A 24344-nucleotide genomic window follows, 5' to 3' on the forward strand; every position below is an offset into this window, starting at 1 on the left:
GGTATACTATGTACCCAGGGCATAGGTACCCCAGAGGCCCACCAGGGGCTGAAGCATGTATTATGCCTCCCCTGGAACGCCACCCAAAATGACACCACAGGTCTGCTACTGCAGCCTGGGTAAGGTGGCGCATGCACCCCTTACTGAGATATAGGTTCACTATATATCACCATATATACACACACATATAAACCTATAAGTCACTCCTATGGCAGGCCTCATCAATCCTGATGGCAGAGTGCTTGGTTTTTATGCGAGAGGGTGCCCCTGCATGAGCAGAGTCCCTCTGCAGCGTTCGGAGACCCTTCTCTGATTCGGTTTGTAGTGCAGCCTGACCATATACTCTTAAGTTCATTATAACCAAACGGTAAATGCTAACTTTGGACTGGCTGCACGGAAACATGTTGTGTTTGGTGTCAAACACCTTAGAATCACACTATGATCCCACCCTTCTAGAGGGAGACACATGACAGCACTGGTATACCCCGTAGAAACTTAATAGAGCCCTGGCATCACAAAATGGATGCTGCAGCCACAGACACGGGTCTGGCCTCCAGCTGCTGACCGAAACTCCGGCAGGGGAGGCCTGAACAATAGGTTTCCTGTCACAGGGAGTTGTAACCACCTCCCAGACAGGCTTATGTGTATTGGGGCTGGGCGGGAGCACTCTCCGAGTGCTTTGAAGTCCTGCACTGGGGCACATTTGGTGTCCCTGTGCATAGTCCAGCTCAAACCGGTTCAGGGGCTGGCGCGAAACTGGACAAAGGAAATGGGTGTAGCCACCCCTCTTTCCAAACCCTCCCATAGGTGGGTCCCCGGAGTATGTCCAACCCCCTACTTTAGTACAAGTATGGGACCCCTGTCCTTAGGACTTTAGATTACCCTGGACGAAACTATGACGCGGAATCCTGGACCTTCGACGCTCTGCTCAAGACCAGAGGACTGAAGAAATCTCCCTTGGGGTCAAGGCGTGACTACCCTGCTTGGCAGGCACCAACGAAACAATTTGCCGGTCTGCATCATCGAAGCTCCCGCCGGACTCCGAAGTATTTGCAGCCCAGGAAGAGGATTTCCAGATATCTCAGAGGTCGACCCGAGTCCCCAGCAAAGCTGAGACCCGCAGCCCTCGTGAGTAGCGTGGAACCGGAACTCCCGGTCACCGTGTATTTCTGCAAGTGCATTGACTTCTCGACGTCTCTTGAAGTCGTGCTTGGGCTGAAATGTAGCCCCCACCTCGAGCACTGAATCCACCGAAGATTGTCGGCCTGGTCATTCCGAGTGACCCGTGGGCTGCCATTTTGTGTTTCGTCTCGAGGTCCCTTCGCGATCCCTGGTCCGTTGACTGGTGGGTCCCTGAGGGGGTAACTTTGCATTTCCTTGGGCTTTCCTGGTTGCTCCAGATGTGCGCTGACTCCCACTCAAGTGGTGAGTCCCACAGACCTTTCTGGACTGCACCAAAGCATCTTTCTCGTTTCTGCGTTGGTTGCTGTTGCCAAGGCTTGTTGTGTCCAATCCGGGCACCAACACTGCATCACTCGACATCCTTCGTGGGACAGCTCGAATCCAGCTCCTGGTCGTCCTCGACGCCTCCTGGTCCTCGTGGCTGAAGAGTCAAGCTTCACCTCCTTCACCTGAAATCACCCGACATCGGTGGGCATCTGCTCATCGCCTTCCTGGTCACTGGCAAGTGACCCAGACTCTGTCCCCTCTGCTTTCAGGTTCTTCTCATCTTTGATCCAGGCTTGGTTCTCTTCGGACAATTCGCATCTTCATGGCAGCAGCACTTCTTCGCCAGTTCCCATTGAAATCGACGACGCGACCAGACACCAAAAGACACCTATGCACCCGGCTTCCTTGGGTGAGGTAACACGAGTACTCCGGTGCTCCCGTGGGAGCTAGCCCTAGAACTTCCTAAGTCCAAAACGGTTTGGTCCTGACTCATTTCTAAGTGTCCCTAATCTTTAAAAATCTAACCGCGACTTTCCCCAGAGAAGCTAACGGGAGCTCGTGGCTGTGTTCACACACTGCACACAGCTCCTGTGGGTCCCCTGTGTCACTACCTTGGGTGGTTCCTTGGGGTCCCAGTGATTCTACAGGCTCTAGGCCTTGTGTCTAGTTAAGTCCTGGTTCTTATACCACTATTTTAGTATATGGTTTGGCTCGCCCCTAGGGCCGGACGTGTATTTGTGCTATTTTACTGTGATTATTGAAGTGTAACTTATGTGTTTTGACCTATGGTCGCATAAAGAGACTAGGAGGGTGTGTTTAGTAATAAATACATATATTTTATATATATATACCTGGTGTGGATATCTTTCATTTAGTGACTCAAGATATTATAGACTGGTAAAACAAGCTGCTTTACATTCCTTCAAGACTTAGCCTGAAGGCTGCTCTCCATAGCTACCACTAGGATAGCTTTCAATAAAGGTTGTCTTTAACCTATAACCAATAAGGGGTTGTCAGCTGAGAGGGAACCGAAAAGAGCTCCTTCCTGGACAGTGGATGTCAGTGAACACATGGAACAACTTGTTCCCAACAGCTTTGGTGTCATGGTTAGGCTCCAGAGACCACATGCTTGCGAGATGCTGAGCACCGGCGTTTTCTTCAGTTTTGCGAGCCTCCTTCCCTTTTAACAAATAATAAATAGGAAAACTGATGAAGCAGCAGTGTCAGGTCACTATGCCCAGGCTGTTCGGTTTCACAGCTCCAGCGATGAAGACCAGCGCAGCCGCTCCCTCCGCCCTTGGCTGTTGTGCTTTCTATTTCCTGAATGCTAAATGACAATGCTGAGAGAAGCTTCCCAGTGTATTTATGCAGATTCATCTGATTTCGTAGAATCCACACCACACGCATGAAATTGGTTATTTGACTGTGAAGTGTGGACAACAGAACCGCCAACTAATTCTGACAATGTTTATCTAGACAATAAGAGACGATTCTGCTCTAAATGAAGAACATGGTAAGTAGACCCTCCTGGGAACGACAGACCTTGGCCCTAGACATTAAAGCTTACATTATATGGACTGGTGACTGCCAAATTTCCTGAAAGTGGAGCACTTTGTTTCATAGGATAGGACCTGGCACCTCATTTCAATGATCAAGTTTGTGGTTGGCAAATGATACCACTTCTTTGTGTCGCTCTATACCAGCAGCAGGAAGGATTTCAAGCTCAGTCATCACCCTCAATACCAAGGTAAAATTACCAGGAGGAAGCAGACCTGTCAGGAGGAAATCCCTCCTCTGCCAAGTACTGTCAAAGGACAGAAACAAGCTTTTTTCCTGAGCTGGCCCCAGACCCTGAAAGTTTCTCCAATACCATGTCTACTTCAATTCTGTAGGTCTCTGGGCTCCCCAGCAGCAATTTGCCCCACACCCTAATCGAAAATTAGTTTACACATTTTGTTCTAAACCTGGGGTTTCGCATATCACTTTCTATCAGGCATGCTACCCTCTCTAGGGCTCTCTCAGTGCTAAATAAACACCCACAACTCACATACAGCTGTCACTGTAACCTCCACCCTCATACACAACCTCTCCCAGCTCCAATCATAATATTTATTTTTCGTTTTTTACTTGGTCATCTGGTCAGATTACAAATAGCTGCTCTGGAAGTGTCAGGCAGCATCACACAAGATGCCTCATTTAATACGGTAACTTACGAAATGCAGCCAGGCCCAACATTGGCACCAGGAGAGCATAGTTCCATTTGTTGCCATCACCCCTGGGGTTGGGATCGATGTTCCAATGAGGAGGATCGTTTAAATTATTCATGAAGATCCGCCCTGGAAGAAACAGGTAGAAGGAAATTGAAAATACACAACCACTGACTTACAAAAAAGTTAGCTTATTATCGCTTCATGCCACAAATTCCCATAACTTTCTAGAGCAATAGCACTCCAGACAGCGAACGTAATGTTGGACGAACATCAGCATTCCCATACATGTTACTGTGCGCGTGCTGCAGAATCATACGCGACTCAGATCTAGCCTGGGCTGGTGGCTCAGTGAACTAATGCACCTGCGCGTGGTGTCAGGTTCGAATTCCAGTGAGTCCACTCAGCTGCACATCATTCCAAGATCCATAAAAGGAGTATCAATGAGTTTGGTAACTAACATCTGTTCCTTATCAAAGTACCCGAGGGGTGAACACGTGCTTTACAAATACAGATGATGTCAGGATCACTTTAGACTTTACACGACACAGAATGGTGCATTACACCTCCCTCTCCAATCTCTGGATTCGAGTGCGAGCCGCAGTAAATAAATGCCTCTCAACACAGTGATATAAGCTGATGTACGAAGGTGAAACACTTCAGAATGTTAAGAAATATACTTTTTTGTATTTTGAAGACACTATCGTGATTACATGAGGTTTGTTGTATGATTTACATGCCAAATATGTTTGATGGCTTGGCTCGTAGAGACCCTTGGTCCGGCTCTTCCTCTATTCTGTTGGCTTGCCCAACTGTAGTAGAGATTGACTAAATGTTCTATGGAAGGATTTCGTAGGATTATAGATGGATTTGAGTGTTTCTGAGGAAGCACTGTGGGAAAAACATCACTATTATTTTAGGAAATTTGTGAAAGATTTTATGTGCTACGAAAAACACTTTTTCAGTGGAGGATCCACAGAGACCAACGTAGGTATTGTTCAAAATCACCATGGCACAGACTGAGGAAGCCTATCCATTTTAGGGGCTCTCTGGTCTTTGCTTAAAGATAAAATTCCATGTTTGCTGATAAGATACGGTACATGTTATTTTTGCAAGGAAAGCCCAGCTCTTATTAAGCATAGAATCAGCACCTGATTTATTTAACCTTCTTCTACAGCACAGTTGCACCAAGCCGCATTTGTGCGTAGAGGTGGGATTAAGAATGAATGTGGTATGTTTTTCAGGAAACATTTCAAGCACTGTTGGAAAACTTCACTATTACTCCAAGAAATTTGTGGAAGATTTTATGTCTTCGAAAAACACTTTTTTCAGCAAGGGATCCATAGACACTAACTTAGATACTCTTCAAAATCTCCATGGTAGACTTTTTGCGGTTTGAGGAATAATATCCGTTTTAGGGGCTATCTCGCCTTTGTGTTAAGATAAATTCCATGTTTTCTGCTAGACACATTTCATGTTTTGCAAGGAAATTCCATGCATCATTTAGCATAGAATCAATGACTGCTCTGCAAGGCATGCTGTATTGTGTGTATGGCATTCAGCACGTCCATCGCATTTAATTGGCTCCTTCATATGCTTTTCAAAAATCCTTTCTTTTCATAAGTTTATAGCTTACATTTGTCCCTCCTTTTTTGCTCGTTCAGTCCCGCCCTGCAGACTCCCTGGTTACATGCATTTTTTCACGATAGGCCATATTGGTTACTTTTGTGTACTCTTTCTTCTGTTAATTTCCGGCTCGGCAGCACGCACTCCCTGCAGCCTTACCGTGAAGGGCATCCGTGTTTTAGACAAACTGTTTATTACCAAAAGGTTGTGCGAACGTATTGAAGGTAGTGGGAAGTTTTATATTGCATCTGATGTTCCTTGCTGTTCGCAAAGCTCCCGTATCCCTAATCTTGTCCAGGGCTCCAAGTGCGTCACAGCCCCTTGGGACAGGCAAAGCCTCTATCGTCTCTGCCCACAAGTCTCGGAGGATGTCATCAGCCAGCTGTTGCTCCATGCATCTTCTGCCTCCTACAAGTTTCTTCATTGTTTGAGGTCTGGGCCTGTATAATGTCGGTCTCTGTTGCTGGCCGTCCAGGGTCCTAGCTTTTCCAGTTCCTCTACTCTTCTTGCTGGACCTGCATCGCATTGGCTGCTATTGCGGTCTGTTCCCAGTCCTGGCTTCAACAGCTGCTCCCTTCGTTATGGGTACCTTTTTGTGCAGTGCTCCTAGCTGCTACTCCGGTCCCATTGGTAATTCCTCATTCTTAGTCCTCTAGACAGTGCTGCTAAAGGCTACTCTGGTCCCGTTGGTAATTCCAATCACTGCGTCCCCAGTTAGGGTTTGTCCCCTTTAGCACCTACTTCCAGGGTTTGTTGAAAAATAATTCAGCTTGAAATAAGTTAAAATACCATGTATTTATTGTAGTAAGGCGTCATTCATCTTTATCATCCTTACCAATTATCGAATTCTTTCCATAAATCATGATCGTCACAAACATGTTGCATTATAACCAAGGCAGTTAAATTGCATAATTTCATCCTGATGCATTTTGGACAGAGGCCCTTCGTCAGGAGATATTAATCCTGTAAAGATATACATTAATCTATGAGGAAACATATCTCCAAATGATACCTAGTTTCCCAACACCGCCGGGTGATGTGACCACATAAACGGAGTGTGACATGATAGAGTGCGTCTAATCAAAACTCAACTGCGTACTACAGTGAATCTGTATATATAGAATAATAAATAAAACAATTCCCCTTAGTTCATGCCAAACAATTCGATCACCAATCAGCCAGCTCAAAAATTTATCTCAATGAGACTGTTGCTCATGCACTATCAATCACTATCCCTAAAAAGTTCCATGCCTTACTTAACGGCCATCGGGGAGAAACCTCAAATGAGTGTCTCCCCATGGTAACTCTAGGACTGTTAGCGCGTGTGTGCTATCAAAGCGGTTCGACATAAACGACGGACTAACTGCCCACACTATTATGGGGGCCATCTTGAAATGTGCAATCAAAGTGTACTATGACCCATGTATTAATCCAGAGTATCTATATACGTTAAGATGTATGTGACATAACAGTAATGTACTCACTGAATGTTACCTGCTTGTGCTCACGGACTACTAACGGTAACCTAAATACAAAAACGATATGCGGTCAGCTTTATGCGTGTCTTATTTGTGGTGTAGTAAAAAATGTAGCCAGAAAAAACTCGCTAGGTGTAGCGCACATGCGCTCTCACAAACGTGAAGAACTGCCAACTGTGACACCAAGATTATCACATACATGCTAAAATGCCCTTGTGGATTAGTACATGTTGGCAAAAAGGAAAGGAAGATGAAAATCAGGATGAATGAGCATAAAAGTAACATTCGCACCAAAAAAATGAAATCGGTCATCGTCAGCCATTTTGTGGGACATAGTCATAACATCTCCCAATTGAAATTCCTCATTTTGGAAATCGTTTAGCAGAAGGAAGGTGATGACAACAACAAAAAACTGTTACAAGGGGAGAACTTTTGGATCAAGCGCCTGTACGCCTTGAGACCCCACAGTCTTAATGACAGAATGGAATTTTTATGCTATCTGTAAGACTATAGCAGTCTACTATCAGAATTATGAATTATTGCCCCAGTTTTTTCACTATAATGCTTACCATGTTTATTTGTTCTACATTGCAGTATTTACTTTTGCATTGCTCACTCTAGTGTTTTTCTTATTCACTTGAAATATACATTGTGCACATACACACTTGGGTGGATTAATTTATCAATGGACCCACACTTGTTGGTTCCGATCTTTGAAGCACGTCCTTTAGGTTTTTCTAGTATCATCTTAAGCCTTAATGCACTGTTCTAAGAGAGCCCCCGTAACTTTAGTGGTTTTAAACACAGACTATGGTTCTCACTCTTGTTCTTAACGTTTGGGAGAGCGCACGCACGCTACACCTAGCGAGTTTTCTGTCTACATTTTTTTACTACACCACACAAAAGACACACATACAGCCGACCACACATCATCATGTTTTTGTATTTAGGTTACCGTTAGAACTCTGTGAGCACAAGCGCGTAACATTCACTGAGTACCTTACCATTACGTCACATACCTTTTAATGTATATAGATACTCTGGATTAATACATGGGTCATAGCACACTTTGATTGCACATTTCAAGATGGCCCCCATAAAACTGTTGGGAGTAAGTCTGTCGTTTATGTTGAAGCGCTTTGAAAGCACACACGTGCTAACAGTCTGAGAGTCACCATCGGGAGACACTCGTTTGAGGTTTCTCGTCGACGGCCGTTAAGTAAGTAAGGCATGGAACTTTTTCGATTGAAGAGGCTATATGATTGTACATAGGGAGTTGTTACTCTTGAGAATACGGCGGTTAATTTAAATGTACCATAGCAGTGTTGTAATACCTTATTTATTGTTTAACAAAGATCACGCATGTGCATGTAACGTTTTAGCTAAATGCATGTACATAGAGCGCTTTGACTCTTGAGAATACAGAGGTTGATTTAAATGTAGCATCGCAGTGTTGTAATACTTTACTTACTGTTTGATAAAAACCACGCATGTGCATGGAAAGTTTTGGCACATTGACAAATCACGGGTGATTTAAACGTATTATTGTGCAATGAGTTCACCAACCGATGTCCATTTTTTCACCAAGCATGACAGTAACAGGGTGGCAGCGGCATGAAACGTCGCGATATAAGACTTGCTACGGAGCCCACTGTTATATACATAACTGTGATTGATAGTGCATGAGCAACGGTCTCATTAAGATAAAGGTGGGAGCTGGCTGATTAGTGATCGAATTGTTTGGCATGAACTGAGGGGAATTGTTTTATTTTATTCTATATATACAGAATCACTGTAGGACGCAGTTGAGTTTTGATTAGACGCACTCTATCATGTCACACTCAGTTTATGTGGTCACATCACCCGGCGGTGTTGGGAAACTAGGTATGATTTGGAGATTCGTTTCCTCATGGATTAATGTACATCTTTACAGAATTGCTATCCCCGGACGAGGGCCTCGGCCCGAAATGCATCGGGATGAAGTTATGCAATTTAACTGCCTTGGTTATAATGCAACATGTTTGTGAAGATCATGATTTATGGAAAGAATTCGATAATTGATAAGGTGGATAAAGATGAATGCGCCTTGCTACAATAAATACATCGTATTTGAACTTATTTCAAGCTGAATTATTTTTCAACAAACCCTGGAAGTAGGGGCTAACACGGTGCTAAAGGGGACGAACCCTAACTGGGGACGCAGCGATTAGATTTATTACACACCCTCCATGATCAGAGAGTGAGACCCTTTTTCAGCATGCCATTAAAGGAATACAGTGATTAACCTTCTAGTTAAAGTTATAGTGCGGGTTCCCGATCATTTTTTTACAGTTGGTAATTCCTCATTCAAATCCTCTAGGCAGTGCTGCAGCCGTGTCTCTGGTCAAAGTGATAATTCCCCATTCTTAGTCCTCTAGACAGTTCGGCAGCTGCGTCCCTGTTCCCAGTGGTTATTCCACATTCGAAGTCTTCCAGACAGTGCTGCTATCTGCTAAGCTGGTCCCGTTGGGAATTCCTCATTCTAAGTCCTCTACACAGTGCTGCAGCTGCTTATCTGGTCCTGTTGATTACTCCCACATTTTAAGCCCTCTAGGCAGTGCTGCAGCTGTGTCTCTGCTCCCAGTCATAATTCCTCAGTCTTAGTCCTCTAGGCAGTGCTGCAGCTGTGTCTCTGTTCCCAGTCATAATTCCTCAGTCTTAGTCCTCTAGGCAGTGCTGCAGCTGTGTCTCTGCTCCCAGTCATAATTCCTCAGTCTTAGTCCTCTAGGCAGTGCTGCAGCTGTGTCTCTGTACCCAGTCATAATTCCTCAGTCTTAGTCCTCTAGGCAGTGCTGCAGCTGTGTCTCTGCTCCCAGTCATAATTCCTCAGTCTTAGTCCTCTAGGCAGTGCTGCAGCTGTGTCTCTGCTCCCAGTCATAATTCCTCAGTCTTAGTCCTCTAGGCAGTGCTGCAGCTGTGTCTCTGTACCCAGTCATAATTCCTCAGTCTTAGTCCTCTAGGCAGTGCTGCAGCTGTGTCTCTGCTCCCAGTCATAATTCCTCAGACTTAGTCCTCTAGGCAGTGCTGCAGCTGTGTCTCTGCTCCCAGTCATAATTCCTCAGTCTAGTCCTCTAGGCAGTGCTGCAGCTGCTAATCTGGTCCCGTTGGGAATTTCTCATTCTAAGTCCTCTACAAAGTGTTGCAGCTGCTTCTCTGGTCCCGTCGGTAATTCCCACATTTTAAGTCCATTTTAAGGGCTGCAGCGGTCTCTCTAGTCTTAGTCGTAATTCCTCATTCCTAGTCCTCTAGGCAGTGCTGCAGATACGTCTCTGTTCATACATCCACTACACTACAAACCAAAACACAAAAGGTAAAAGACATTGTTATTTACAATGCCAACAGCTTTAACTCTCAACAAGCATTGGCATAGCCAATAGGTCTCACCTTTGGGACCTTCAGTATTTGGTTATCCAGCACAATATCCTTGGTGCAACAACATCAACTGTTGCATGGCTAAACACTTACAAAGTCCCAAAGGCGAGACCTATTGGCTCTGTCAATGCTTGTTTATATGGCCTACAATAGGAATTCGCCTACCGGCAGCTGAAATGTATCTGGTAGGTGAGATCTAAAGACGGCTGTGGTCCCTGTATAAGCGAATTAGACAATAGACAGAGTGAAATAAATATTAGAGCTCCCAAAAGACGTCACAGTGGAAGACTTGTAGTGTTCCAACACATGTATATGTATTTGATTCGGTCATAGAAAATATAACTTTGCTTTTGCACCAACGCTTTGATTTATTTGTTCCATTTTTAGAGAACTTTGAAAGCCCGATTAAAAAAAAAAAATGTTTTCATAATGAGACACATAACATAAATATAGTATTGAAAGACAATCATTTGGAACCTATTTATAGAAAAAGTATGACAAACCTTTTTCGATATATCTAGTCCTCTAATCGACAATTATAGGCCACCCTATGGTTGGAATATAAAAGTGCGTGGTGATACTTTAAGGGGCGCGAGGACAGAAATAATCGCTTTTGTTGGCCTGACACTTCTCCCTCCAGTTAGAGTGCGTCTCGCTTGAGGATTCCAAGTGCTCACAAAGCATCGCCAGTAAACACATATTTAGATAGTTTTCCTGTCTCTTGGCATCGAGAACAAAGTCATTTCACTTGTACTCAGGATGTCAAAGGAGACAGCTGAAGACAACATGTAATTAACCAACCGGCTGGCCACTGTCGCTAGAAGACCCCTGAAGGTTTCATAATAGGGTTCTTTCTGTATTCCACCAGTTTGCAGCTTTGCTGTTATCCATGAACTGGACTATCTCAATGGGACTTCAAATTCATTGCATCCCCTCGACGTTCATTGCGTCTTAATGAATGTGACGAGATTAGACCATGATTTACAGCCTTTTAAACGGCGCTCGGAGAAAGTCGGTTGAACGCGTTCTGATATGCAATTTGCCTGTATTAAAGAAAAGTCACTCTTCTTCAACAATTGCATCTCGTATTACACAACTGCCTAGAGCAGGGGTCTCCAACCGGTCGATCGCGAGCTACCGGTAGCTCGCCGAGACCCTGTGAGTAGCTTGTGAAGCTTGTGGCTGAATTTAGTAGCCCTTTAGTGTTGTTTGGGCTTTTTAGGCTGTTTGCAGGTCTGTTGCCCGCCCTCACCGAAACCATCTGCTCAGATTGGTTTGAGCTTAGCTGGGGCGGGGCAGGCCGGGCCGAAGAGGATGACGTGCCTCTCCTTCCAACACAGATCAGCGTCTTCTTGTACCTCGTGACCAGGTGTCTATCTGCCCCCTGCCTTTCCTCACGGGCACCGCGCTCATTGTATGAGTCACGAGTGCGGAGCTGCATTAGGTGTGGCAGGGCAGAGCAACTGTTTGCCGGTCGTGCAAGCTGTACATAACTGCCGGGACCCGCGCCATCTGCCCTTTCAGCTGCACAGCCTGCCACCTTTCCTTCACCAGAGCAGCAGGTAAGCTGGGGTGGGAGCACACCCAGAACAATTCGTATTGTATTGTTTTGTATTGTAGATCGATTTGTATAGCGCGATTGCTGCCCCACGGGCGTCCAAGCGCTGAGGATGTAGACAGAGTTGGGAGGTACAGCAGAAGTTTTAGGACAGGTTGGACCTAGCAAACAGAAGGAAGTCAAGTTTAATTTAATAATTACTCTGGATGGCACGCAAAAAGCACAATACGTTCGAATATGCAGCTGCGGCCGTTTTTTCACAAAAAGCTGTTAATGATCTGTGATGGCCCCATTCTCAGCGCTTTCTACTTCTTATTCTGCTACTTCCTCCGGCTTCCCCTCCCCTCTATCTCCCTGGGGACAGCAGTTATTTAGCCCTCTATTCCGGTGTTGTTATCTCCTGAGCCTGGCTGTAAACTGGGAACAGGATGAAAGAAAACGAACTGTGATGCACTTTTAACAGCGAAAGTTGAATTTATGTGTAAATTAAATCACTTCTTCATGAACTGCCTCCACTTTAACTCCCCCTGACCCCCCTCCAACCTCGGCCATCAACCCCTCCTTCCTTTCGAGCAGGCATGATTTAGAATGCATATTGGTGAAGTGATTGCTTTCAAACGGACATGTTAGGCAAGGAGAAATGAAAGATGTTGCTAAATTCAAATAAAAGAGCTAATAATAAATATAGCGGCTTGGAGTAAAATTTAGTGCCGGGTTACAATTAACACCAAAACAAATGTAAGTAAGAAGTGAATTACAAAAGTTATTATCGGGTCAGGGGGCGTGTGTGGGGAGGGGGTAGGAGTGACAACTCACAATCAGCTTTGGTAACGCTGAAGTACGAACTCTTATTTAGGGACTCTAACTAACAAAGGTTGCCCGCCCTTTCCTCTCAGATGCGCAGTGAATTCATTAGAGCAGAGCACAGAGGTCAGTCAAGTCAAGTGTTTGATTCGAGAGCTCATAGAGAGGAACATGGCTTGGGAGTGGCATGGACCTGACGCGGAGGTGGTCGCTGGGTCAGCTTGGCTCTCCCTGCAGCAAATGGGCTACCTACCGATTGGGAAAATCAGAGGACGAGAATTGTCAGGAAGGGCTTGTCTTTTAGAAACTGGTTTGAAGGTTGGTAGGGCCAACTCGGCGTGACATCTTTTTAGGACAGTACAGTGGGTGCAAACATAAATGGTAAAAGCAAGTACTGAAACATGCTGGTAGCTGGTAACAAAAACAGAAAAGGAAGTGTGTTTCTCCACTTGAACACGCTCTATGTGCCTTGCTGAGATCAACAGTTGTAACCCACAAATGTCCGTCTTATATTCTGCTGGGTGTTTGAACAAACCAAAGTGCAGCACAGAAATATCCACAAAATCCTTTGTTTTATTTATACTTGTTTTTATGCAGTTACCCAGCAGGAGTGGATGTAGTGTAGTTGTAGTCAAGTGTGTTATATGTGCGGAAGTGACATGTGGAGTGGCTGAATTGCTGACCTCTTTGCGAATTTAAACCTGGGGTAATTTCATCATAAATACTTGATTCTGAGCTAATCACTTTTTCTGGCATTTTAAAGAGCAAATATATGAAATGTTAAAACAGTCAGTACAGCTTTCTTTACTAGTTTGACCCAATTCCATCACTATGGGGTTACATTCCAGCCTCAACAGCTCCCGCCCTACCATGCCACTAATATACCTGCATATTTTGTTTTTACTTCTCACGAAGCCGGATAATCAATCCTCAACAGTGTCAGACTCAAGGAGAAAACTAGATGGTCAGTTGCTCAATATTAAGCAGCAGATCTTGTTTTCCAAAACTGAACATTATTTTAATTGTTTTTAAAAATATAAAAGGCTGCGCAAAACGACAGCTCAGGAAATCCCAATGAGTCAAGCAGAGGCAATGAATTCTATGTGGTGATTCTTTTTAAGACGAGCTATGTCCAGTCCAGTCCAGTCCTGGTGAGAGTGGACAGTTTATGCTGGCTGTGCATGTGTGGGAGGAGACTGATGCTTGTGTATTGTGGGCTGGAAACAACACTAAAGAGTGAATGGCGAGATCCTGCATGCATACGTCATGAGTCCTGTGACAGTTCTCATGATGCTGTTTAGCGCTATAGTACCTTATTCTGGGGGGCATATTTAGCAAACTTTCACATAGGGCAGCAAGCCACCTTGCTGCTCTAAGGTAAAGGGCAGGAATGCGCAGTATTTAACATTATATGACGCATTCCTTTCCCTGCACTGGCACACAAACTGCTGCCTAGTCAAGTATTGTGTTCAAACCACGGTATGGTCTCTGTAAAAATTAGGCTTAACGTCAATGAAACTGGGCCTGGGAGGTCTCTCGGAAAAAAGCGCGAGTTGCTTGGCGGTTAGTAGCTCACGACGATTTTCACTGACCAGAAGTAGCTCTCGCTACACAAAAGGTTGGAGACCCCTGTTTTAATAGGTGTCTGTCTATGTCTGCTAAATGTGTTTCCACCAGGGCTGCAACATGAGGTTTATAGCTTTGAAGTTCTGCTCGTACCATCTGACATTTGGTTAGAGTTTAATCTGGCACGTTCCAGAATAAGTACTTTAGTATACCCATTTTATTTATTTTGAAGTTGTATAGAGACCCAGGGGCCACTAGCCGCAAACCAATTCTCTGCAATTTCCTTTATTATAAAATCCTAGTCCGCACATACAGCTAAAGTTGGCATAGCTCATATAAAAAAATGAATCTTCTGTTTACTCCTTTTGATATTTTTAATTTGACCCCCTCCACCCAAACAACCCAAAACCACCCCACCCTGTTTCCTAGAGAAGGGATTACCCCAACCAGGCTGTCAATGGACCTAACAGCCACTAGAGGCTGATGCTATATGCTGTACTGTTAGGAAATGACCACGGACTTACATAACTAGACCAGGCACACGAAGTGAACGGGCTGTATTGCATATGTGCAAAAAAGTGATCCGAATGCATGCATACAACGTTTACGAAGTTTTTACCAAGTGTATGTCAAACCTAGGTAAAACAAGAATAAGCCCACGAGTGGTGCACGCGAGAGCGAGCACCAGGCAATCTGTTTTCAATTATCGCGCCCACGTCTGGGCATGATAATTTAAAACCGATGGTGCCCATGCACGTAATCTCTGACGGAGCTGGAGAAATACAAAATATTTTGTACCCCATCGAAATTAATGACCTCATAACTTTAAAAATACTGTTTGAATGCATGTATTAATCAACAAATGCACTTTTAATTAGACACTACACGTGGAAAACTAACCGGCATTGCAAAAATCTAATTTATTTACAAATGTGAAATTAAATTAACATAGGTTTGTGATGTGTGGAAAGTAGAAGTAAATTGCATGTATTTCGTTTGTAGTAAAATTATATTGTGGCAAAGAATGCAGATGGCAAGTAAAATGGCTTTAAATGTCGCTTATGCTAGGTAACATCTAACACGGGTCATTAGAATGGTGGGTGGTAAACAGAAGGGCTTATTTTCTAGGTCTAATTTCTGTTATGTTGTTTTCATATTAATTCCGTTCGGGCCTGCTAGGCCTCGCCTGAAAATGGCTGCTGCAGAGAGACGTGATTGTGTGCGCCGAATAAAGATGGCCCCTCGCATGAGCAGAGTGGAAGTTCCAGTCACAAGTGTGTGGCCTATGCCCGGAGTGAGAGATGTCAAGGACAGTCTGACCAGAAAATAAGAGTTGTGCCAAGAGTTCAGCATGAATGCATGGGAACGGATGGGAGAATCGAACTCCAGAAGATGAACTAATTCATGACAAATCAAATAATGTAGCAAATATATTAACACAGTTAAAATACATTTGGAACTGATGAATCACGAAAACATTTGTATGCATTGATTGTTTGCGAACCGGTTCGAGCAAGGAGGACAATGAGGTGACCATCACCACCCCTCCAATGGACCAATCAGAATGAATGTAGCCCCTAAAAAGGTTTCAAATTTGGGTATAGCAAGTTAGTGTAAAGGGTATAAAAGAGCTTGTGCTTACAATGAGGTGCGTGCTTATTCTAAATCGATCTATTCAACACGACACGCTGTCTGTGGAGACGATTTTTCCTTCTGATGCTGAAAAAGACCTTGTCAAATTTGGACTTCGAAAGTTGAGGGGGAAAAGGAACGAGAACAGTGCGGGATTCTATCTCAGGAGGGATTACGTCCGAGGAGGTTAGAGGGACAGTCAGTCAGTATTGGGAACCTATCCTGTGATCTTCGGTTCACGTTATGGTGAACCATTCTCGTCATCTCCCTAAGGCCAAGGGTAATGAGTATTTTCCATTTCTATTTCAATCTCTACTTAAATAATTATGTAATAATGTCTAGAATATTGGTCTAATAAAGCTTTACTTATTCAATTTATTCAATGAATCTAGATAAGATTTCATGCTAACTCAAAACTGAGTGTGGTTATTAGAATTAAAGTTATGATTAATAATTGTTAAAAGGTTTAAATTGTAATTGAGCTGGACTTGATCACCATCAACTGATTCCTACTAGTTGGTACATCGACCTAAATAGCGGAGTACCTTGATGTTTAGAACCGAAAATTCCAAAATCAAATGTATATAGTTATTATTTAGGTAAAAATATTAACAAGGTACCCCGTATGTCTTGCAGCTCGTCTACTTATCACTGATCCAGAAAACTGAGTGAATGTGTGTTTCGGTGTCATGGGCCCCACCGATGAACAAATGGTGTAAGGGTTTTCAGGGTTGGTGTCGTAAGGAAAGGTTTTTATAATAGCCGCGCTGCATCAGTTTTCTTGGTAGCAGAGTTATGGTTTCTACCGGTCAGTTAAGGGGATTATTGATTATTAATTTCTATGTTTAACATTCCATGTTGAGTTTGTGTTACGTTATATGTAGTTGGAATTTTGAAGCTTCCTACTTCCCGGAAGTGGATGTGTGTGACATGAGAAGTCACATGGAATTGTGCATTGTCTGATTTCAATTTGGTGATTACACAGGACTGTGTTGTGTTAGGAAAATTCATGTGTGAATTGCATTGAGTGAAATAGCAATAGGTTTTCTTGTGAAACTTTGGCCTTTATTCTCAGGGACAGTATAGTCTCCACATGCGTTTTATCCCCAGAGAAACGGGTTTACCCCTTGCTTGAGAGAAGGGTAAGGTAGTGAGCAGTACTACACTTATCGAAAGAAACAGTATTCTTGAATAAACTAGCTCATTTGTTTAGAGAAACGGACAATGGTAATGTGTTTTATGTCGTAATTAACCGATTTTGTCAAATCAACGAGTTATAAAACCGTGCCGATAATTTTTTAAAGGAGGGGTCAGCAGAAGCAGGAGTACGGCTGACGTTAACAAGAACCGCGCTGGGATTGGACAGTCGCGGAAGTACGAGGAGCTTTCGGATTGGTGCGTTAGTGTGATTCGCGCTGGAATTGGTCAGTGTGAGAGTGACGTAAAGCTTTCCGATTGGTGTGTTAGTGTGATTCGCGCTGGGATAGGACAGAATAGTTAAGCAGATTAAAGGAGAGTTGTGTGAATTTGCTGCGGCAAATAATTGTGAAATATGGCTTATTACGATGGACGAGAGATAGAGAAACCTTCTGGTTTACGAAACTCAAGAATCTTTTTAAGAAAGATAAAAGGATTGTAACGAGAGAGGGAGAAGTGCTTCCTCCACTGAAAACACCAGCATCTTACATGATAATGAAATATGGTTATCATACTTGTATTTGGTTGGAAAATTTGGTAAAATATACTCGAAATGATGGAGTATTGGCGTTTCCAGAAACTGGTTCGTTTAGCACAGCTATACTACGAATTTGAGAAACAAAATGATGGAACTTGAACCGAGACCTAGACTGACTCAGTTTGAAGCCCTAGGTGAATGGGAAGATTAGACATATGAAAGAGACACACACACACACAGGTTTACGGGATGATAGTTATGTTCATGGAAGAGTATGGGCTTTGAGTCATGAAGATAGGATGAGACGATGGCGGTACGCTAATATGACGGATGGTATGTTTCCTGCTAGAACAGCTGAAGTAGTAGTAGGGAAAAAGTGTACAGAGAAAAAGAAGCATCCAGTACCAGAAAGGTGTGGGTATGGAGCCAGTGATACAGATGAGTTGCTGTAGGACAGATTATATAAAAGACGCCCTCCATATCAATAGGCTTCTGCGGTGGTGACACCAAATGCACCGCCAATGGAAACTGTGATGAATCAAAACCCAGAACGATTTTCTGAAATGAATAGTCCATTTAATAGACAGAAAATACCACAGCCTCTAGAAGCTGATGTTCATAATGCGTCTGAACTAGCAAGAACGACAAAAGAATTGGCTGAAAAGATAAAAGAATTGACAAAGAATGTAGAAGCTGTAACTGTGCCAGTAACTATAGGTCCAGTGATACCAGTATTTGAAAATCATAAGATAGATGAACATTCCTTAACGATTCCCTTAAATTCCAGTATGCAAAAAGTACGAGAAAAGATTTATCCTGAAGTTAGGGAGACTAACGATTCGGTCAGATTAACTCCACCTATGGATTTGACAATAAATCAGCGTCCAATAAATAAAATTCCTTTGGGAGCTGAATCAGCAACTGAAACACCAGAGAAAAGTGTGAATAGAGTAGATTTAAATATGACCCCCGTGGGTCCAACTGCGGAAGAATTAAATGAGTGGGTCAAGAATTTGCAGAAGAGAGATACAGAACCACAACCTTTGGATGTGGTTACATTAAAAATAGACATGGAAGAGAACTGCAGCACTACTGAGCTATAGGAGCCGCCACACAGCTGCGTGGTTGCCATATAAGCCCATGACCAAGGGCAGTTAATGATCGGGACTGCTTCTTGACCTGCGACATTCTGAATGAGGAGCTCTCTAGCTGGGACATTGTCATAACCCCCTGCGGCCGCCTGGATATACCGCATCGTCGCCCTGCCCCGCGGGCCGTAAGAGTCGCTGCGCAGGAGAGCGCTTACTCCCGTTGAGCAGCTCCCGTGGAGTGGAACCCTTTTTCCCTCAACGTCTACTTTGATGCATAGCTGAGGCCTATTTCTAGAAAGGCCCTGGCGCGCATTTGAGAGCACCCTAGTGCTGGGGGTCCGGGACTTGTGCTGCCAGAAACCTGCACTCCTGCTGTCCGTTGACTGTCGCGGAACGGTGATTGGTGACCCCACAGCTACTGCCTCATACCATACCCCCTACCAACCGTGACTAAACTCCACAGGTGGGATCTGCATGCATCATGGCGGGGGGGGGGGGGGAAATCGCAGCTCGAAGGCAGCCCTCCAGGCCAAATTGACGAAATATGCATGGGAGGGAGGCACCGTCGCAAGTCCCAAAGGAACCCAAAACACATCTGATAAATCTGAGCCCGGTGGGAAGCACAAGGAGCCAACACTCAGGACATTCTTGAAGCCATCACCACCGTTAGCACGTCCTTGGGGTCGCGTATTGATACGGTATCCACAGAGGTGTCCCTTATCAGGGAGGATATGTGATCAATGAACTCGCACTTAAAAGATGTCGAAATCAAAGCGACCTCCCTGGTGGAAGACACGTCAACGCTGCAGAGAAAAGTGGATGACCTGCAAACGCATGCTGCGAAGCTAGAAGCGCAGCTGGATGACTATGAAGGACACTCTAGGCGCAACAAAGTCCGCATAATTGGGGTGCCGGAACGTGAGGAGTGGCCATCGGCGGACCTCTTCATGGAGGACTTGATCACTACTTACCTTAAGCCACGGGGACTCTCCAACTTCTTCTCTGTGGAGCGAGCGCACCGGGTGCCAGGAGACCGACCGAGGCCTGGAGCCCCCCTGCGACCACTTATTGCCAGGATCTTCAATTTCCGTGACAGTGATGTCATCCTGCAGTGTGCCCGCTCCGCCCCGCCAGTGGAATTCCAGAATAGCCGCATCACTTTCTTCCCGGACTTCACCCTCAAGGTGCAGCGACAATGACGAAGCTTCTTGGAAGTGAAAAAAACGCTCTGCGACAAGGAATTGAAATACACTATGATGCTCCCGGCCAGGCTGAGAGTGGAATCGGAGGGGAAAGTCCTGGTTCTTCACCACCCCGGAGGAGACCTGGGACTGGCTGGAGGGCTGGCGTACGGCGGGATGCCACAACAATCATGCCTGGGGCGGGAGGATGGACGGAGATGCCCGAGCTTCTGGTGGTGGCTCTCCCACACAGGACTTGAATGAGACGGCGGATGGTGTCGAATGACTGGTCTTTATGTTTTCCCTTTTGGGTATGGACTTGTTCAAATAAACGGCGGGATGTGGGGATAGTGATGTCTCAGCCACCTGCATCAGACTTTGTTGTCCAGAGTTAGGCTATCATGGGCGACTTGGTTGAACTGCTTCCCCCGATGTTGGCCCGTTCTCCTGTTAACCGAATGGATATCTTTGGGTGTATTTTAGGCCCTGGCTGATACTCTTAGCATGTGTATGCTCGATTATACATGTTGATGTTGGTAAAACAAAATTTCTCTATGACGAGTGCTCGGGCTGGCTGCACGAACCCGGAAGTTCTTGGAAGGGTGGGCGATAGGCACTCTGCTAGTTTGGGGGGGGGGGAGGGGGGGGGTGGTGGCGGGAGGTTTTGTTTCCGCCAAGCAGGAGGGCAGGTGGGGGGGTTTGGGGGTTGTATGTTGGGTCTGTAGGGTGGGTGGGGGGGATTGTAATTGTGGTTTGATTTTGGTATTGTTTTTGTCCTGGCATTCATTTGGGCATGGATGCAAACTGTGACAGTTGCGATGTTTGTATTGATATCATTGGCTACAGTGTTTAGGATTGTGATGGATCTCCCCCTTGATGTGCCCCTCTTCGGATCACTCCACACCTTTAACTCTGAGAAATGGGTACTATGAGTAGACAGAAGCTCACTTTGTTCTCCTGGAATATGAATGGGCTGGGGGACAGAATTAAGAGAGGGGTGGTTCTCCAATTCCTGAAAAGACACTCGCCAGATATCGTGTTCCTGCAGGAGACCCACTCGTTGGGCAATGGCTGTAAGGCCCTGTCTCGTTGGGGCTTTCAGTTGGTAGCCCACCCTGCCTTTGGTTCTGGTTCCTGGGGGGTGGGCATCCTGGTCCGTAATTCCTTCCCCATGACTATTAATACAGTCCGAACGGACCCACTGGGTAGATTCACAGCTCTATCTGGGAAGGAGCCACACTTAATTTGATCTCAGTATACATTCTACCTGGTCTCCACACGCAGGCCTTTGTTTACTGATCGGAGGCGACTTTAACTACATTAACTCAGATTCTCTAGACCGTTGGCCCCAGAAGGACCTGCCATTATCCCGCAAACGGATCCATATTTTTGGGTGCTATGGGACTTGTGGATCTCTGGTGATGCCTGCACCCTGTAGAGCTCCAGTACACTCATCTTTTGGGTCCCCATGGTACCATGTCGCACACAGACTATGTACTCACACTCACACACCATCTTCACACTGTCAAAGATATTCGACACTTGGCCAGGGGAATCTCATATCACTCTCCGGTTCTGTGTAGACTTGAAGTGGGGGAGCCCTCGATCGGCCGTGTGGCACCGCTCAGCTCGTGGTATCTCACGACTCCCACAATCAGGGACAAGGTTCTGACAATCTGAAATGTACTTCCAGGAAAACCTGGGATCGGCCAGCTCATCTGTTTCACTCTGGGAAGCCTATACGACTGTCGTCCGGGGGGTGGTTCTGGGACAAATCGCTGGGCACCGCAAAGAGAGGGCAGCTGATATGTCGCGTTTAGAGGAAGAAATCCTTGATCTGGAACGTGCTGTCAGCTCACGGGACTCAGAGGCTGTGCGACAACAGCTCAGAATTATGACCAAAGAGCTTTTGGACTTGGCCACCGATGCGGCCAAAGCACAATACCGGGCTACCCTTAGCCGGATATATGATGTGGGAGATAAAGCAGGCAAATTGTTGGCCTGGCTAGACCGCAGAGAGGGGGCTCGACGGGTTGTGGCTGAAATTACCACTGATACACACTCCAGTCTAACCGCTCCGCAAGACATTGTGGATGTTTTGGTAGTTATTACCAATGCCTGTACACCTCCTACACGAGCTACTCGGAGGAGGAGGCCATTTCCCTCCTTCGAGATATTCAGATGCCACTTCTTCCCGAGGAGGAGAGCTCCGACCTCGACCGAGATATTACAGTAACTGAAGTGGAGAAGGCCATTCATGATCTACATGGGGGGGGCGGGGGGGGGGGAAGAGAGTCGGGCCCTAACGGGATCCCTATAGGATTATTTAAGCTAACTGCGGGCATGACTGCCCCTTTTATCACAGACATGTTTCAGGAAATCAAGGAGTTGGGAATTCTTCCCAAGGATCACAGACTAGCAAACATCGTCATCCATAAAGCGGGTAAGCCTGCCGAACTGTGTTCCTCATACAGGCCCATCTCGCTATTTAACTGAGGCCAAGATCCTTGCGAAAGTCCTTGCCGCTCGTCTGCTACATGTCCTTCCCAACCTGATTCACCCGGATCAGTCTGGGTTCATGCCGGCGAGAAATACATCTCTCAACCGCTGCCGACTACACACTGTACTCTGCAGGGCAGATACGATCAGAGAGGATGCCATGGTGGTATCTTTGGACGCCGCTTCGGCATTTGACACCATTGAATGGCCCTACATGTTTGCTGTGCTTCGCAAGCTAGGACTTAGCACGGAGTTTATTAATTGGGTTCGCCTCTTATATTGTCAACTTTTGCCGCAAGTGGTTGTTAATAACCGGAAATCCCCTGTCTTTTCTCTTGGCCGGGGCACCAGGCAAGGTTGCCCCCTGTCGCCGCTCCTCTTCGCCTTGGCCTTGAAACCTCTGGCGGCATGGATCCGTCAAGACCCAGCCATTAGGGACCTTAAATGGACACACGGGTGAGAGGACCGCATATCACTGTATGCTGATGATATTCTGCTTTACATTGCCTCCCCGGCGGCGTCTCTCAACGTGGTGATGGATATATTTAATATTTTTGGCAGGTTCACCGGCTACGTGATCAACTGGTCCAAATCGCTGTTCTACGTTCTTAGTGGGCGGCGACCTTTTCTTCCCAGGGGCTGCTAACTGACGGAGGCTGTGGATGGCTTTAAATATCTGGGTATCTAAAGACCTGTTGTGCTTTTATGATACTAATCTCCGGCCGCCACTCGCAAGTCTTAAATCCGACGTCCTGCACTGGAAATCACTCCCCTTGACACTCCTGGGACGTGCGGTCCTATTCAAGATGATGTCCCTCCCCAGTCTATTGTACGCACTACAAAATACGCCTCTTCCGGTCGCGGCGCCATACTTTAAAGAACTGGAGGGCACGGTGTGGGATCTACTGTGGGAGGGCAAACCCCCCGCATTGCCACACAAACTCACAATGGGGTGGTTTGATGGGGGCATTGGACTCCCAGATATGAAAAGATACTACTGGGCCTCACAGCTTGCCGCTATTAATCAATGCACTTATTGACGGCTGACGACCCGGCGTTTCGGATGGATCGCTGGCTCCTCCCCTGGGGTGGGTTTGAGGGCGCATTGTACACGAAATCTCTGACCATCTCCTTGACTGGCCCGACCAAACATGCCGTGCAAGTATGGAAAGACGCCACTAAAAGCCTGGGTTGGGAGGGCAGGCTCGCTTTGGTATTGTGACCAGCTGGGTCGTCTGTCGCGCTCCATGGGCTTCGACAAATGGGATACTATTGGTGTATCCAGAATTGGGGATCTCTGGAAATCCGGCAATGTCATACCCTTCTCCCAATTAAGTCAGGAATTCGAAATGGCCAACTCTGAGCAGTTTTGTTACTTCCAAATTAGGAACGCTTTGCATGCAGCTCTCCCTAAAGGTACGACCCTCCCCGTTTCCTTCCCTCTAGTGGACAGGATCTAAGATGGTGATTTGCCAGAAAAAGCCATCTCTCATATATATAAGAAGCTTCTTAACAACATGACTGATCCCCTAACCCGCTTAAAAGGTAAATGGGACCATGACGTTGCTGGCTTGGAGGATGAGGAATGGCGGGCTGCAGTGGCTTCTCCCCGTGAAGTTGCCATCTCCTCTAGACTTCGATTGGTCCAGCTAAAGGTCCTCCGTAGGACGGATCTGTCCGGTTCCTCGCTGGTTCATATGGGCTACCAACAAGACAGTGGCTGTGTGCGAAATTGTGAGCAAGAGGGCACCTTCATCCACGCACTCTGGGAATGAGTGACTATCCAAAAATCTGGGAGGGGGTAGTACTCATGATGGCAGAAGTATTGGGGCAGCAGGTACAGTGGAGCATCAAACTGATTTTGTCGAATATATAGGACCCCACTGATCTCACGGCCAAAGAGAGGATCTGGGTCACTTTGGGTTATATGGTGGCCAAACGGAATATAGCAAGATTGTGGAAGGCTTCGAACCCACCGTGTGTTGTTGACTGGGCCAAAGACATTGACTGGTGTATGGAGACAGAAATACCTATTTATGTCTCCAGGGGATGCCCGAAAAATTGATCACAAATTTGGGGGCCTTGGAACACCTTCCGGGAGGAGATATGTGTGCCGCCGGGGAGCAGAGATAATGTTGACAATGTTGGTTAACGTGGCACTCCTGAG

The 24344-nt window shown here is 45.8% G+C and overlaps 1 protein-coding gene across 2 annotated transcripts in view; it reads right to left on the reverse strand.

Annotated features, from left to right (window-relative positions):
- Positions 1-24344, reverse strand: part of LOC146829735 (coiled-coil domain-containing protein 127-like) — a 76721-nt gene that overhangs the window by 4722 nt on the left and 47655 nt on the right. For both annotated transcript variants that reach the window (XM_085608458.1, XM_085608459.1), the window contains exon 2: positions 3663-3785. In XM_085608458.1, the coding sequence (XP_085464584.1) occupies positions 3663-3785 (123 nt within the window). The remainder of the gene's footprint in view (positions 1-3662; positions 3786-24344) is intronic.

Source organism: Triturus cristatus, chromosome 5_2 (genome assembly GCF_964204655.1).
Source record: "Triturus cristatus chromosome 5_2, aTriCri1.1, whole genome shotgun sequence".
In the NCBI taxonomy this organism is placed as follows: domain Eukaryota; kingdom Metazoa; phylum Chordata; class Amphibia; order Caudata; family Salamandridae; genus Triturus; species Triturus cristatus.